Source organism: Microtus pennsylvanicus, chromosome 16, assembly GCF_037038515.1.
Source record: "Microtus pennsylvanicus isolate mMicPen1 chromosome 16, mMicPen1.hap1, whole genome shotgun sequence".
NCBI classification, from domain to species: Eukaryota; Metazoa; Chordata; class Mammalia; order Rodentia; family Cricetidae; genus Microtus; species Microtus pennsylvanicus.
In genome coordinates this window covers 11,965,473-11,983,336 of record NC_134594.1, presented here as the reverse complement: position 1 = coordinate 11,983,336, position 17,864 = coordinate 11,965,473, and the positions used below count along the sequence as shown (strand labels likewise).

At 41.1% G+C, this 17,864-nt stretch overlaps 1 protein-coding gene across 5 annotated transcripts in view; it reads right to left on the bottom strand.

Annotated features, from left to right (window-relative positions):
- LOC142836509 (EGF-like and EMI domain-containing protein 1) overlaps window positions 1–17,864 on the bottom strand; it is a 626,698-nt gene that overhangs the window by 36,756 nt on the left and 572,078 nt on the right. For 3 of the 5 annotated variants that reach the window (XM_075950806.1, XM_075950804.1, XM_075950805.1), the window contains 3 exons: window positions 8,364–8,495; window positions 3,695–3,823; window positions 585–710 (listed from right to left, as the gene is read on the bottom strand). In XM_075950806.1, coding sequence (XP_075806921.1) covers window positions 585–710; window positions 3,695–3,823; window positions 8,364–8,495 — 387 coding nt within the window. The remainder of the gene's footprint in view (window positions 1–584; window positions 711–3,694; window positions 3,824–8,363; window positions 8,496–17,864) is intronic. The other 2 variants (XM_075950807.1, XM_075950808.1) reach the window with 2 other exon arrangements.

The window sequence follows — 17,864 nt, the reverse complement described above, 5'->3', positions numbered from 1 at the left end:
ACACAGACTGTATTTGCATGTTTGTCTCCTGTTTTTCTTACAGCGGGCCTCTGTAGGTTGGAGCATGTCGAATTCTTTCGTCTTGTAATTTAAGTCCTCTGGCACACTTTAGAAAGTTTTCCAAGAGTGGTCCCTGTTGCCTAAATTGCTCCTCCTAACCAAGAGTATCCATAAATCATTTTCATATCAATTTCTTTTTCTTTCTTTTAAAAGTTTATTTATTAATTATGTATACAGCATTTGCCTACGTGTATCCCTGAAGGCCAGAAGAGAGCACCAGACCTCATTACAGATGGCTGTGAGCCACCACGTGGTTGCTGGGAATTGAACTCAGGACCTCTGGAAGAACAGTCAGTGCTCTTAACCCCGGAGCCATCTCTCAGACCCCTCATATCAATTTCTGTAGCCTTCTAAGAGGCTGTTGCCTCAGCAGTGCGACAGACAAACAGGCTGCCACGTGATTAAAGCCTCGTTTTAAAGAAAGCATGGCAAACCGTGCCATGGTGGAGCAGCATCCATTCTGTCCTACTTCAGCGTGTTTATTGCTTGGACTGTTGAGGTGAATCTTCAGCAGCCTTTCTTACCTTGCCGACACCTGGATCCCATCAGGCCGGGTGGACAATGACATCTTCCTGTCACTGGGTCACACTTTCCTGAGCCACAGAAACACCGTTGGACACAATCCTGTCCATAATGACCTTCAGGACAAGCTGGATGAAAGATCAAAATAAAGACATACAAAGTTTATTTTGCTTATTGGACATCTGCCACTCAAGACTTTTAGACACTTGTCAACATATGGTCCTTTCTCCTAATCCAGTATCTTGATGACTTCCCTACAGTTTAATTTTCAACCTAAAAGGCTACTTTAAAATACGAAAACCAAATAGGAAGCCCCAAGCTGTTGCTTTCTTAGAACAGTTTCGGCTGGAACATGGAATACATAAGCCTGCATCTGGTTTCAAAACTCATACCTGATAGATTTCATTTGCAAATTAAAAGCAACAGCTTCTGGGCTGGAGAGATTGTTCAGTGGTTAAGAGCACTGTCTGCTCTTCCAGAGGATCTGAGTTCAATTCCCAGTAACCACATGGCAGCTCACAACTGTCTGTAACTCCAGTTCCAGAGGATCTGACACCCCCACATGGATATAGATGCAGGCAAAGCACCAATGCACATAAAATAAAAATAAATTATTAAAATACAAAACAAAACAAAAAAAACAGCTTCCAGTCTTACTTTAAATACAGGTACATGTATGCATACATGCCCACACCCACATCACAAACACACACACACATGCTCTGAGTGTGTATGTGTGCGTGAAAGAGAATGTGAGTATGTATATATGTCTATTTCTGTGCTTGTGTGTATGGGGATGCATGTGTATATATGCATTTGTATGGTATTATTGTGTGTGCGTGTGTATATGTGTGTATATATGTGTGTAATATTACTTTCAGTACACACATAAGATTTTTGCCAAATTGAATATTTTTTTCTCTTAAGTCCTTTCTGGAATCTTACTTTATACTCCTAACCTCAACCTAAGATCCACAGTACTCATATTTTCAAATATTTATTTATGTCTTTGGACTTACGGATCTATTTTGTATTGTTGCAAAAAATGAATTGAGATGAACGCTGAAAACAGATGACCCACAAAGATAAAAGGAACATCTGTAAGAACCAGCTGAGGTGGCTGCGTGGTAACAGTGTGAAGACAAACAAGAAAAACACTTGGCCTTGCCAGAGGCAGGCTGCATATTTGGCTCTAACCTATCAATCTGTCAAGGCAAGGAAAATGGCTCCTACAAGATCACAGCTTTCTTAAGACAACGTGTTCCCGGTGTTCAGGAACCATAGCCTTTGAACACGCTCTTGCATGGGGACATTTCTCCCAGTTACTCTCTTTGAAGAACAACATAAAGGAGCCAGCCAGTACCTTCCTCAGGACGTGTTTATGGGATGGCTTTCCCTCAAAGATCACTTGGCAGTTGGGAACACAGGCACTACCAGTAGGTGTCAATCATCAGTTCTTTGGATCTGATACTTTGTCCTAGTAAGTTTTTATGATCAGTACTGAGGGCTGCTGTCACAGGACAATTAACAGAGGACATTGTGTTTATGTAAGTCAGAGGCAGCAGCCACCTGCCTGGGAAGCACAGGCAAGGAAAGCATCTTCTGCTTACACCAGCTTAATGGCCTGAATTAACAGAAACTTCGCTACTCCTTCCAGCAAGACCTTAAATGCAGGGCATGTTTGCATGCATGTCTCTGAGTGTGTATGTGTGTGTGTGTGTGCACATACATGAATGAATATCTGTGTCTGTCTATGTATGGTATATGCGTATATGTGTATATATGTACATATGTCTATTTGTACCTGTATATGTTTGTATGTGTATATGTATATGTGTATATGCATATGTGTATGAGTGCATATGTGTTTCTATTTGTGTATGCATGTGTGTATGCATGTATGTGTACGGTGTTCTGTATGTATGTATATTTGGGTATCTGTGTATGTGTGCATGCTTTCATGTGTGTATGCATGTGTGTGGTACGTGTGTATATACGTATCTATGTGTGTATGTTCATGTGTGCATGTGTATAGATGTGTATTTGTATGTATATATGTACATGTGAAAGTGCACACACATGCATGTACACACATGAATGAGAATTAAAGGTATTGCAGTTCATCTACTTTTAATTTAAATTCATACTAATGCTGCTTCTCTCTTTTAATTGTGAAGTTAATGATTACTGGTGATAATATGATTTTAATGGCTGACCCAAAAGTGAATAACCCAATCTCAAGTCCTTTGTCTAAAAACTAGATATTTTAGCCCTGCTTCCAACCTCTCTCTTTTTCAGTCTGTTCTCACTACCTCCTGTATCTTCTGAAAAGATCATTAGTGATCCAGAGTTCAGACACAAGGGTGACATAATTGTCACCACCTGGGCCAGAGGCATCAGAGGGCACGTGTTCAGCTAGTTATTTGGTGGAAGTAGAAACCACCCAGTTACTTAGAACTGGTGGGTCTGACGACAGAAGACACACGTGTTCCAGGCACAAACTCACAGGCTCCAAGCATGTGCATTTTAAAGGTATCTTCAACTCTCTGTCCCTTACACTTGATACTGATAAGAACAATTAAGGTATTTGTGCTTACGGCACTATTTCCCTTTTGATGAATAGAGAAATTACTTATTGTTGAGACATAAACTTGCTGAGTATAGTTAAAATTCTGGAATTTTGGGCAAGATTGACAATGTGAACACAAAAATTCTTATGCTGACCTTGCCTAACATGATTTTTTGAGTCCTGACTCGAGTACAGTGTTTTGGGGTAGAAAGGTTTATTGCAAAAATATTTATTTTGGTACTTATGATGACTTCAACTCTGAACCCAAATCTGATGCTATTAGTCCTCAACCTAGGGTTTAGATCAGCTTGTATTTGCCGTCCCTATAATAAATCCCCAAGTGAAGTATTAGGCCACCGTTCACTCTCATAACTGCAGTATTAAGAACTATGCTTTAGTATTTTGCTGCACCCTTTGGACACTGGAATAGCTATCCTACCTTTTCCATAAGTACAGGATGAAGGCAGTAGGGCAGCCACAAGTTCAAAGCCAACGTAAACTACACAAGGACGCCACCTGAAAGACCAGGCGCAAATCGCTTACTTTGACTGCAGTCTGCTCCAACGAAGCCAGGAGGACAGGTGCAGGTGCCGAGTGTGCTTTCACATTGACCCCCATTCCGGCACTTACATGTCTCTTGGCAGTTTGGACCATAAGTGTCTTCTGGGCACCCTGTCACAGGAGAACAAAATTTCATGTGTTGTTGTAACTTGAAGAATTCAGGTGTTCAAACTCTCTTAACTCAGTATTTCAATTATTTATCATTAATGATTTTAGCTGCCTTCAAACTACTGATTCAAACATGGTGATAGAAGTTAAATACACAGGAAGACAGGGAGAGAGATAGGCAGAATTTTGGATAATAGATACATGACAATAGCTAATATATACATACAGTACACACATACATACATACATATATATATGCATATATAGACAGGCAGATTTTATATGACATGCTGTCCCTTGATAAATCATGAGACATCCTTTGAGCTTCTCTGGTATCCCCTCTGAAGCATTCTTACAATCTAAGCAAATTCAAATTCACCCCTTCCTTACTAATTAAATATATTTTGTTTTGACCAAAAGGATCTCGGTGTGTGTTTAATAAATGTAAGAATTCAAAAGGCACCAGGTGTAAAGAATGCCTTTCATTTTTGGGTAGTTTTTCATTTTCCATTTTTTGTCTCAACGCATGCACAGACAATAGCATGCACTGTGGTTTGAAGAAGAAATGTTTCCCATATGTTCATATATATGAATACTCGGTCCTCAGGTAATGTTTGGGAAGTTATGGGACCTTTAGGAAGTAGAGCCTAGCTTGAGGAAGTACATCACTGGGCTGGACATTGATGTTTTGTAGCTTGATCTCAATTTCTAGTTTCTGTCTATCTCTGTCTCTCTCTGTCTCTGTGTCTCTGTCTCTGTCTGTCTGTCTCTCTCCCTCTGTCTTTCTCTCTCATGTGTGGATGGAAAGTAACTACTCTGCTTACTGACAGGCTGGTCTTATGGTCCCATTAAAGAAAGACCTTCAGAGCCATGATGGACTGTCCCCTTCTGGAACTGTAAGTTAAAAATAAATCCTTTCCTCTGCTAAGGGACTTTTTGTGAGGATATTTATCACAATAAGAGAAAAATAATTAAAGTAGGTGACACCTAATGTAATAATAATGATGACACCATGTAAGAGATTGGTCAGAGAGGGTCTTTTTGTCAAAGACACATGTTTTACAAGTTTGGCATGTAGCCTGCCTCCAAAACCATAGTTGTTCTTTGGAGACTTAGATTTGACTACAGACTTAGAAAGCACCTGTATCTTCCTCCTTTTGCCTTCCATAAAAATAAAAAACACAAAAAAACAATAAAATCGCACGTGGTGGGAACTAAGGCAAACACTGAAGTCCCGTGCACACGGAAGGCTGCTGCTCTGGCGGAGCTGCTATCTTGCTCTACTCCTCTCTGTGCTGGATCCCCTCTGCTGTCCCCTACTTCTAAAGGACAGCAGTGCTCACAGCAGGCTTAGTGGAGGCCAGTGCTCCTGAGGTGCCTTCCCCTCTAAAGTGTATTAAGGAACGGTAAGCATGAGGTTAGTGCAAGAGCATGCATCCTTGTCCTCATCTTCCTTTTATTAAGATAGAAATATTTCTCCTGCAGGTCTAACCGGGCGTGTCTCATGGAATGTGATTTTCATAGTTTTATACAATCAGTGATTTACAAAAATGTACGATGCGGAGAAATGTTTGGAGGAAAACGCACAGGGAAACTGAGGGTGTACAGACAGAACCAGTGTGCTCAGGCATGCTCCTCAGGCATGCTGCCTCCTCAAAGGAGATTGAAGAGGTAGTAGGTCTTCTAGAAGTCTCTAGAGTCCTAACTGGAAAGGGAATCATGGTGTGGAGATCTGGGCAAGTAAGGGGAAAGAGCTTCACGTTACAAAGAGAGAATTTTTTATAAAAATGAACATATAACTGTGGTTACCATTCTGAGTATAAAGAAGCATCGCATCCGTTGACCAGGAAGAATGGCACAGTGTGAGTGTCCCATAAAGTGTCTAAGAGATGTTAAGTGCAGATTTTAAGATACTTTCCCAGTGAGTTGAAGCTATAGGACAGCCATTTCCACCTGGGACGTACACCACTGCAGCTATATTATCCCTGCCTTGTCCTTAGTAAAATCAGTATTGCTTCCTTTTTGTCATAAATAGAAAAAAACACATTATTTTATCCTTCAGTTTAATTATGCTTCTTAAATGAGTACACTATATCTGATTTAAAAAATATACTATCTATCAAAAGACAATATTTGCACAAATCTATGGGTCACTGATTCATTAAATTTACATGTTGAGTATGGTGTGTGGTTTATAGAAGTTGTGGGAATCTTTTTTTCCAAGAATTAATTATTTTGTGGACAATCCCACTTTTTTGGTCACTTCTGTGGGGCATGCAAGTGAGAATTCTTAATTTGTGAGCACATCTCAGAGGGTCACTAAACTTATCAAGACACATTGTGGACATAATGATTTTACTAAACTTGTCATAATAAAGGTAAGGCCCCCCTATTTCCTGACCTTCTGTTTTCAGCGTGGTACCACCTTTGCTACATTCTTCCTGGGAATGTTGTCTCCCTAGCAAGGGTTGTTGGGTTATTTTCCATTACAAAACCATTTTCTCCCTCCAGAAGAAAACCTTCCTTCTTTGACTCTAATAAAAAAAATCAATTTGGAATTTACTGTTCTCATTTGTTTGAATACTGAAGGCTTGGTGGCAGGCCCCTTTGCCACTACACACTGTGATCATGTGAATGGCATTTCACTTGGGCAAACAAGGCTGCTTCTGTATCTGGAGGCACAGAGTTCCTAAGCAAAGGACTAGCTTTAATCTGCCGTTTGCCTAGTATTTGAAAAGGTTACACACATATGGGCAAGGCATTGTGACACAATCTGGCTTTATTCTGAAAAAGGAGAAACTAAAATCTTCTCGTAATGAATGTTTATGACCATGGGCAATGCATCTATGAATGCCTTCATATCCTCCTGACCTGGTAAAGCTGTTCTCACCACGTTTCCTAAAGCATCCATTTGAAGCACGGGGCCATTTTACAAAACTGACTAGTTACTGAGAACTCAAATGAGGGTGATTCTAAATGGCAGGCAGAAAGAGGAGTGTAAGGTTTCCAAGGTCTACAGTAGTGTAGGACCTCTCATTGGTCATGGAATTCATAGGACCGAGAGTCCGCTCTCAGGCCCTTGCGTTCTTCTATGTAAGAGCCACACGCTCAGGCTGAGCACCCCGAGCAGCTCTGAGAAGAAGCTGGGAGATGTTCAGTGTGTTTGTCTGCTCCCTCTGACCTCTGCTGAAAGAAAAGTTTGATTCTCCACTCTGAACTTGAGAACACGAAAGCCCAGTTGTTCTTGGCTGCTGAAGTTTGGCTTTGGAGCCAGCTACACCTTTTATGGTTATTTTCTTGAGTCTTTCTTCACAGTCTTGTAATTACAGTGGATGCTGCCAAGGAACCCTTGCCGCCGTATCCAACCACGTGTTGCTTGGAGCTAAGCCCATTTGACAGGCAGGGAGCTACTCCTGGCTCAGCCAGCTCCACTTTAACAAGGTGCGGCTACCTCCCTTAACCCAAGGTAGCTCATCTTTGGAAATGAAAACACAGTCAAGTTGTATGTAACCTGATATTATTTTCTTAACAAATAATATCTTTGAGACCAGGAAGGAAGTTCTTCTGAGATATGTGACAATACCTTTCTAGGACAAGATGCTTGAGATTGATCATAGCCATAAACTAAGAGAAATTTTGTTTTAGTTATTCATTTTCAACTGGAATGACTGTACTATGGATCTAAAAGGTATTAATTGAAACAATTTTCATATATGTTTAGTTGTGGCAGTCGTTGTCAATGTTTAAAATGTATTAGTGATATTTGGAAAATACTATCTGTAGCTTTTAGAAAATTTGGGTGATCAGAAAAAAATGGTATTTAGAAAAAATGACTGGCGTGATTAGAGGAAGGCGTAGTGATGGCCAACTTGGGGGAACAAATGACCCTGAGGCCAAATCATTTTATTCTTACACCTATAAAATCCGCAGTATAAATAATTACAAGCTTAAAATTAAATAGTTGATTGAACATTTTTACATGCTCCTTGGGACTTTTTTAGTGTGTTCTTTCTTCTATCACCATTTTTGGTGTTAAATGGTTCCAGCAAATCAATATAAAGTTCTGAGTTTAGGGAGGATGCTGTCGCACTACTGGACCAGGAGCAACTGGTGTTTTGTCACTTACCCAAGTCACTGCTTTCCTTACTGAATAACAATTCACTTAAGTTTTGTTTCGAAGCAGGCATGGGATCAACTTACATTCGAATCTCTTTAAATATGTTGTCGTTTGTTCTCGGTAGATATATAATGATAAGCACATAATTTCTGATACTTTTTTCTTTGTCTCTTTTCTTATTGGATACTTGTGAAGAATTTGGCAAAAAAAAAAAATAAAATCGATCATGAAAGACCAAAAGAGAGATGGAGAAGGGGGAAGCCTAGAGAGAGTGGAAGATAATGCTTTCTACGATTCAAGTAAAATATTCTACAGAATTTGTTATAGAGATGAGTCTTTCATTCACCTGCGCCCTTTACTGTGAATGACAGTCTGTCCTACTGGTATCTCCTCAGCAAATCCCACTTCTGCACAGACTGTACTTACGGAACTGACAGTGGTTTCCATGGTAGCCAGGCAGACAAGTACATCTCCCAGTGACTGGATGACAGTCTTCGTTCCTTGCTGAACACTGGCATACCTGGTTACAGTCTTCCCCGTACGTGCCTGGTGGGCAGACTAAGGGGGAGAGGAGAAGTCAATCCCAATGAATTGAATTTGTCTGTGTAAATACGGTCCTAAAAGTGAAAGCAGGGGCAACTTATTAAATAAGACCATTGCCTACAGAAGTGCGCAGCCCTTCGGGATTTAGGTTTCATTAAATTTGCTTGGGGATTACTTCGCTCTATGATTTTGTTTTGTTCAGTCAATTTATGATTGACTGTCAAGGGTTGGCTGCAATTTTCTTGTCACAGAAAAAAATCATAGTGTGATGTCAGGGAAAATCAGCTAAAATAATAGTATAATTCATACGGGACCACGTATCTGGATAAAGATATTATTTCTGGGGAAGCTGTTTTAAAGTCTCAAGGTGGCTTCTCCCCGCGCCTTAGCAGGTGCTGTGTTTATGTCGCCTGTCAGCCCCTCGGCTGCGTTCTGCTGTTTCTTTATGTAGTCTCAACAGTGAAATCTCCCCCTCCAACTTTCAAATCACACCAAGGCATTTTTTTTCCTTTTTGGAAAAAAGGAAAAAGGGCTATGGGTATTTTTTAGCACAGAACATGGAATCAAGTAGGCAGTTTTGGTTTCATGGTTATGGACACACGGCAATGCAAGCAAATTCAGCGGAAAAGAAAGCAGACAAGTTGGCCGTTAGGTCCTATAGACCTGAAACAGTCTAGCAATGCCTCCAGCGACATTTGACAGACTCTGCTGTGGGTATAGACACTCTTTGTTTCAGATATACTAATTGCTCAAATATCAGTTTACGGGGCGTTCATCCTGGATCTGCCAGATACCCAGAAAGACCCATTTGACGCTACAGTCAGCAAAGCTTATTGGCCTGGCTGATTAATGTCTAAGGGAGAAGAGCCAACCAGGCTGGGGGTGAATGTGGGCAACCTTCCTGCTTTTTTCCACCTCATCGTCAGTGAACTGGGAGCAGTCTTTCTACCCTACTGCGATGTGATATGATCTTGTTAAGGGGAGGTATCTACACAGGAGGCTGACAATCAACTAACACAATAATTTGTCTTCATTAAAGTCGTACAAAAGTTTTATAAAGTCAAAGGTGAATCGATTAGACATTCTTCCTAGCTTTTGTGATCTGTGCCTGCTGTGACAGTTACACGTTGCTATCTTCCCATAGAAAACATGCCCATAGCACACTGCAATGAAGAATTCTGAGAGATGCAAAGGGGGATTCTGAACATACTAGGTTCTGGGTAATAAATTATCAGCCCAATTTATTGGCCTGTTTTCCATTTTGAAGTGTGGAGCCTAATGGCCCAGAGAAATCTGAGCTGGTGTGATTTGAATGAGACCTCAAAAATTATGCTGAGTGAAGGTTCCTGGTGACTATGCAGTCTAGGGAGACTGTGAGCATCTGGACCAGGAAAGCAGACCACTGTCACTGTGCTATCTGGGTCCTTAAAGAACTTGCTCTACATAAATCCCTCAAACCAAATTTCCTTCCTATGGAAAGATGACTGGAATCTATGCCCAGATGGTTATGAAGAGGAACACATGTACAGGTAGCACTAATTGGACCCAGGGGGCTACCAAGATGGAGGAGGAGTGAGTGGGAGAAGGGAGAGGAAAGGAAAAGAATAATAAGAAATAATGAACTTGGGAGAGACTTTTTGGGGGGTGCTATGGTGATAAATGTGGAGTAATTGGGTGGGAGATGTTGGATATATTCCAGTGAAATTCTCAAAAATAAAAAAGTTTTTAAAATACTTGAATTTAAAAGCAATTTCAATAAAAGCGCCATGTATGTGCAAACTATGTAGAAAATATAGCATAATTATTGGGAGGAATTATCTACTATTTAAGAACCATTTGTACATATTTCTACTACTCATGAAAATTTACTTTTTCAAAAAAATTACTGAGGGGTAGGGAGATAGCTCAGTAGGCAAAGGTGCTCTCTGTGAAATCACTGGGACCTGATTTTGACCCCTAGACCCCACATCTGAGAACTTCTGAGAAGGGTAAATGCACAGCTGTAATCCCAGAGCTGAAAACAAGATAAAACTTGACTCTGAGGGGTGCCACAGCCCACATAGTTCTGTTGTTGAGTACCAGGACAGTGAGAGCCCCGTTTTCATAAGACAAGGTGGACTGTGCTTAAGAAATGACCCCCAAGGTGACTTCTGATCTCTTCATACATGTGCACACAGACACACATGCACCCACATACATGTTCTTCTGCATGTACACAGACACACAAAGCATTGAAATAGGCTGAAACACATATAAATAGAACAAACCATATCGCTTGTATTTCCTTCTTCGAGGTCTTAATGAGACTATGCAAAAGCGCTACCCACTTCTCCATCCTAAGGGAACCCCAGTATAGCATCAGCTTTGACTGTGAAAATCAGAGAATCCAAAATAATAGAAGTTATAAACGCCCCGCTCAAGAAACTCTTGATTTCTTAGTGGTCTTATGATTAGTTCTCCAGCACTAAAATTAAAACGGAAATAGAAATAAGGCAAAAACAAAGAGTCCCAAATGCTACACAGAAAGAGTATTTTAGAAACTGCATGCCGTTTTCTCTGTTACTCATTCAGCATGCAACAATTTTTAGCAGTTGTCCCTCAGAAAGAGACGTGGTGACTGTCCCCAGGACCTCAGGAGCGTGTGACTTACTGCAAAGTCTGGCAGGCTCACTTTCTCTGTGAGCAAAGATGGAGAGCACAGACCCAAGCTCAGCTGTTGCCTTTCCAAATGAACGGCACCATGTCACCAGCTCAGCCCACCAAGGGAGACCTGCAGAATTCTGAGGATTCTTAACCCACCAAGAAGCTGCTTGTGTTTGCCACCAGGCACCAGGTCCACAAGAGTGGGCAAGATCAGGCTTGTGTACTTATCAAGCCCATAGTAGTGAGACGACAAACATGGCAACTGGACCATCCAAAACAAATACCAAATGCCAGCTGTGGTGAAGGTGCAGGTGTGACAAGGGGAGGAGCCTTAGGGCCACGTTAGCATTGGCAGGAGTCGGATGGGAGTGCATAGCTCCAGATGTTCTTTGTGAAGAGGGCACTAGGCAATTGAGCTGTTAAAACATCAGGGACAGTGTATGTAGATCAAGGGAAGGAAGACAGAGGAAAATATGGAGAACTGTTTTCCATAGAGGACCTGGAGGTACATGGGTGACTGAGAGGATTCTTAAGGAGCATGACCCATGGCCTTTATAACAAAGTTACATTTATGAATCATTGACTCAAGGTGACACAGATTTATTATCACCTAATTATGGAAGCCAGAAGGCAAAAGGCAAAATGCTCTTTCTTAAAGCTTGAAGAGAGATGGATTTAATTGCCTCTTAGTTTTTAGAAACTACTTAGAATCCTTGGTTTTAGGTTCATGTCCTTAACAAACAACTTAGCGTCTTGATTGCTGATCTTACAATAATTTTATGATTTAATTAAGTCCACTCAGGTAATTCAAAACTTGAGATGCTCAGTTTAATGTTATTTACAAAATTCCTTTTTCTTTATATAAAAATCACATTATCACGGGTTCTAAGAATTAGGGCACGGACATCTTTGAGGGATCTTTATTCAGCCTATCACAACTTCTGCATCCCTTAACGCTGCATATGACTCTGAACTTATTCCTTAGGGGTCATGTAGTTGTACAGGGTCAAGCTCTACGAGCAGCCTCTAGTTCAACCTCCTTGTAAACAGATGCTCATGTCACACTTAACCATTCAATGACAAAATATGTGAGAAAGCTAGGCTAATAATTTAAAGATACTTTCATTTAGTGAATTGATCTAAAAGATACCATTTAACATGCCACATTGAGAATGACTTGAGATTCTTCCAAGGTCAAGACCCAGAAAAGAGTGGAAGCAGCTAGGGATTCCAGCAGATATTTGAAGGAAGGCCAAGGGAAAGGGCTGTGAGAGAAGAAGTCCCAAGATAGACATTTAGATGAGAGTCTACTGGACCACAAACTGCTTCTCATCCTGGTGTTCCATACAGTCTCCTGTAAAACCATCTAAAGCTATGGTGCACACAGTTATTCATGTGACTGGACAGTGTGATAACTGAGCATTGAAACCAGGAACAACCTAGAGTGTTCTCAGGATAAGCTCAGGGTTCCCGCCTTGACATACACACACTGTCATTGATTCTGTTTCTCTCTGTGTCTGTCTTTGTCTCTTTCTCTGCATCTCTGTCTGTTTCTGTTCTTTCTGTCTCTCTGTCAATCCTTGTCTCCCTGTCCCCCCTCTCTCTCTTTCTTGGTTTCAGAGAAAGTAAGAGATAGTTTAACATCCAAAAACTTTGAAGGCATCATGAAGACAAATGGCATAACCTTGGCTATCAACCTAAAACATCTTTACACTAAAATGTTCTTGTTCCTGTTTTATCCATCACACAGGCTGGGAAAGCACTGGTCAGTCTCATTTGAACAGATGGAGGTGATTCCTCTCCCAGATGACATCATTCTGGATGAGAGAACAACTACAAAGCCCCCATTGTGTGGCTTCCCTAAGGATGCTAGCTACGTTTTGTTCTTTGAATTGACCGGCGAAAATAGTTTAAAAAAAATGAATGGACAATGGCCTTTTGAATTAGAGATAACAACATATTTTGCTTGAGAATCTATAATCTAGGTAAAATAAATGCCCAAACCATTGTGAAGGAGAAGTCCTGGTTTTGTCTTGCTGATTTTGGCAATATCCCAGATTTTTACTACAAGTTAAGAGGTCAGCTTTGGTAAGATTCAAATTGGAACAAAATCAGTTAGACAGACAGTTTAGTAAATCTCAGGGCTTCAGGAACCTTCTTGCCCTAGCTGTGCTATAGCGCATTTCTTACTATTGCCTTATGTCTTTAATAAGAAAAGCCTCTCATTTAAGATGACTTCGAAAACTAATTCCATACTGTTCTCCTGAAACAGAAAGTCAAGTGAGACCCTGTAAAGACTTTAAAGAATTTGTCCTTATTCAGTTATTTTATTTGGGCTGGCAAATGCTTTCTAAGACGGCATACAGAAGCAAAACTTGTAAGAGAATGCAATGTGTTGTCTTTGCATTTGCTCAGCCGTTGTCTTTAGCATTCAGCATGACACATAGCTGCTTCCTCAGGAAGATAGGTCTAACCTGCAGGATCATTTGTAGCCTCAGTCCCTTTCACTGTGGCTCTCACAAATTTCTTGGTCATGTATTGAATCTCAGTGTCTCCAACAAGCTAAATATGCACACACACACACACACACACACACACACACACACACACACTTTGGATTACAGAAAGAAGTATCCTCCACTATGTCAACCTTTAAAATTTCAAATTCTGCCTTAAACATTGGCTTTCCCCGATCGAGACTGACCTCAGTGCTCTATGCAACATCTTTTGCTCAGGTCTCTATCTGAAGCTCAGAGCCACTCGATGATGGATCAGCTGTCACCTACAGTTCCTCGGAATGTCTTTGTATTAAACTAATGGTGCATTGGAGCAGCCAGCCTGACAGGAGGGTTATTGATTTGCAATCTGGTAAAAGAACTGACAACTTCATTGTTTTAATTGTTCATTTTTCATAGGTTGATGCATGATCTCACCCAGACCTTTTTGCTTCGTTCAGAGAATAAATATATGGGAGTCAGGACATCTGAACAACTGGGTCCCTCTTAAAGTTCAAGAACACAGGGTAGACTTGGGGCCACTGCCTGGGATCACCAGCGGTCCTTGAGTGTGTGGAGACTGGCTGGGGGCGGTTCTTATCTGTGTTCCACATCTCTTTCCTCTTTCTCAGGAAGACCTATGATGTCAACTGATCTGATTGTTCCTTGAAACAATGTTCTTAGTTCTCACAGTCCATTAAAGGAGAGAGAAGAGAGTAGGCAGAGAGTTACTGGCGTTTAGTCTGGGTGGGGACCAGCCAGACACTGTCCTGGTATCACAAAGGCCCAGAGACCTCCTGTATCACCAACTGTTGGGAACAGACGTGGCTCAGAGCTCAGAATAGTGGGGATGTTTAAACATAGACCCCAGTTCCCTCGAGAGATTCAAATTCAGTGAATTTGGAATGAGAACTACACATATATAATAGCATGTTACATATATACTACATATATATAGGAAGAAGAGGAGAAGGAAAAGGAGAGATAACACTATGGATATTTGAAAAAGCCATATAGAGAATCCTACTATTTTATAAGCTTCCTAAAGATGCATATATGTTTAAGTATAATTGAAGTTACCCTACATGGAGGAATGATGCCTCCCAAGAAACACATGGCCCAGTGTTAGGTACTGGATATGTACTAATGAGTTGTTGTTCAAGGAAGGGCCCAGAGAACCCCCTAGATAATACCATTGCACATGCCTTTGATGCTAAGTAACTTTTCGACAAAGTCGCTATACATCATAATCACCAAACAGAGAAATCAAGCTGATGCTCGTCTGGGACCAGTCTCCTTGCTAGTTTGCACAGTTTTGGATGGTACAATTCAATCATCAGCTACGGTAATGCCTGGCCTGATGAAATATGCTCATTGGTGCAACAATTGGACTCAAGGTACACTCTATAGAAGGGAACCTATGCTTCATGCTAGAAATCTGTCCAGAATCCTTGCCTGGGAGATAAGTCTTACTACAATTATTTTGTTAAAAGAGATATAGTATCAAACTGCATCCTAAATACGTATCCTCACACCCATAGACTAGTGCAGCTTCCATCTCTCATGCGAGAAACTTCTTTATGTAGAGGAATGTGGTTGACATAGATACTTACAACTGGTCACAGTGGAGAAAATTCAAGACTGGGAACTACCCAGTCCTAAATTGGGCATGGCTGTCACCACCGCGATTACCAGACCCATCCCCGATGTTCAGGGACCACTGTGGAACAGGAGGTGGAAAGATTGTTAGATCTGGTGGTTGAGGAAGACTGTCTTCTGGACATTTATGAGCTCACAGCAGGTCTATTTACCAGCATAACCCTGCACAAGATCAAGGCAATCACTGCTGGAGCACAGGAAGGGAGGGGCTCCTGAAGCTCCACTCACTCCCCGCTGAGAAGCTACCTATGGGTGACAGAAGCTGAGAAGGACAGCTGTTCTTCTTCCTTGTTAGATTTCCCATGCCCCAGGTGACGATGCCCTACATCCATGTGTATGTAATAACACTAATTATATTCGATACATTATAAAAAGATGAATGTAGAGGGATAGCTATGGAGAGTAGAGTTTGAGAAGGGAAGAATATGATCAAAATATATTTTGTTCACAAAATATATCTTGCAAACTAGCAAACTAGCAGGGAGAATGGTCCCAGACCAACACAAGCTTGATTTCTCTGTTTGGTGATTATGATGTATAGCGTTTTTGTCAAAAAGTTTCTTACCATCAAAGTCATGTGCAATGGTATTGTCTAGGGGGTTCTCTGGGACCTCCCCTGAACAATAATTCAATAACTCATGCTCACAAAAGTCATTTCAGTAGGGAGGGGGAGAGAGAGAGAGAGAGAAAGAGAGAGAGAGAGAGAGAAAGAGAGAGAGAGAGAGAGAGAGAGAGTGAGAGAGAAACCCTGAATACAAGTCTTAGCATTGCATCTCCCCTGGCCATCCTCCAAGAAACCCGCTACTTTGTAAAACTTAATGGCAGCCATTTTTTCAGATATGTGGTCAGTACTAACAGATCCTCTTGTGGGGTCAGGGTAGGCAGAAGAGTAAGTCAGAAGGAACAACTTGAGTGAGAAGTTTTTTATTCAAAATAATATTTATATTTTTCTTCTTGGCTGGAAGACAGAAGCTGGGAACAAATTGAAAGACTGAAACAGTTTTTCTAAGTGGGAGTTTCATGCCAATCATGCCGTACAGTTAATCTTAGCCTGATGACAATCTGCATGTGGATATGAAAGTGGGTGTCTTTTTGTGTGGGATTGCAGGCATCCAGGCTAGAGATACCAAGATCTGGGCTGCCTTTCTGAAAGGCAAGGAGATGGTGCATAAACCAAAATATATTTATAAGGTAGAATAGAATCTAATGGGTGAGAGATTCTCCATGAAACCCAATGAGGCTCCATGGCTTCTTTATCTCATTGTTTGTTTGTACTATTTGATTTCACTCCGTATCATCTCACTTTCAAATCATCCTAATATACTACATTCTGGAACTGTAGGGAGATGTTCAGGAGGAGAGGGAAGTGAGGAATGAAGGGCTTATACATTTAAGGTCAGGAGCCTGAGAAGGCAACAGCAAATGTGGAATTCTTAGGAAGCCTGCAGATATTCATACATGTTTGATTAGACACCTCCAGCCTTCCTTGGTTGGTGGAGCACAGACTGCAAAATCCCCAAACAGGACAGAGTCACTGAAAGAGCAGCTGACTGTTTACACTCAGCATTTGGGAGCAACTTAAGGCTGTGGGTCTGAACAAAGCCACACCTAAAGCAATGCATTTGACAAAGGTTGGGAAAACAAGTCGACCTGGCCCATTCCTTTTCAATTTGCTATGTGATTACAGGCTCACCCAGGGCACAAACTCCAGGTCAACATGCACAGTGTTTCCTGTCTCTGAATTCAGAGATAAGTTCTCTTCTGCAATGGACAACCCGAATACTAATGTTAGCGTGGTGTCTCCCTGGGTCCTCATGCACGGTGGCTCTCCACTTTATAGACCTTAAGGGCTGCCATTTTCAGATATGTGGCCAGTACTAACAGATACATAGCATCAGCATCAAGATTTCATCTTCATGAGTGCTGCAGATAAATTCAAACAAAGGATCACAACTTCATAGCACTCATAATAGACTCCATGGACATGATAACGCTCACAGAAGTCAAGCATCTCCTCAGGAAAAAAAGTAAAAGAAGGCTCAATTAGTTATAGCTGATGTCTCATCTCCTCCATTGAGCTGGGGTTTCTTTGGTAATAAAATATAAAAGTGAGAAACACAGCTAAAGTATTATGATTTGTGGACCAGGAAGATGGCCCAGCAATTAAGAGAGCTTGCTATACAATCACAAGGACCAGAATTCAGACTTAGTACCCAGGTAATCACTTACAGTTTTGAGAGATCTGATACCCTCTTCTAGCACATACTTGCACACACATACATATAAATAAATATTCATTTAAAAATGCTGTTGTTCGAGGAACGACACTCTCAGTAGATGTTCAGAGTAAGAAGCACAGGGAGCCCATGGAAACACAAGAGGAGTTCGCGATGGAAGTGTTAGCATTTTCTGAATGCCGGTGATATGCCAAACACTTGTTCTAAATCCCGTTCCTGCACTCTTTCATTGGAAAATCAAAGCCACCCCGTGGGAGCAGCTATTATTTTTATTTTTTTGTAGAATCTATGGAATCGATGTGCACTCATTTCGCCGAATCAGCATTCTGAGTCAAGCCATCAGCCTGATT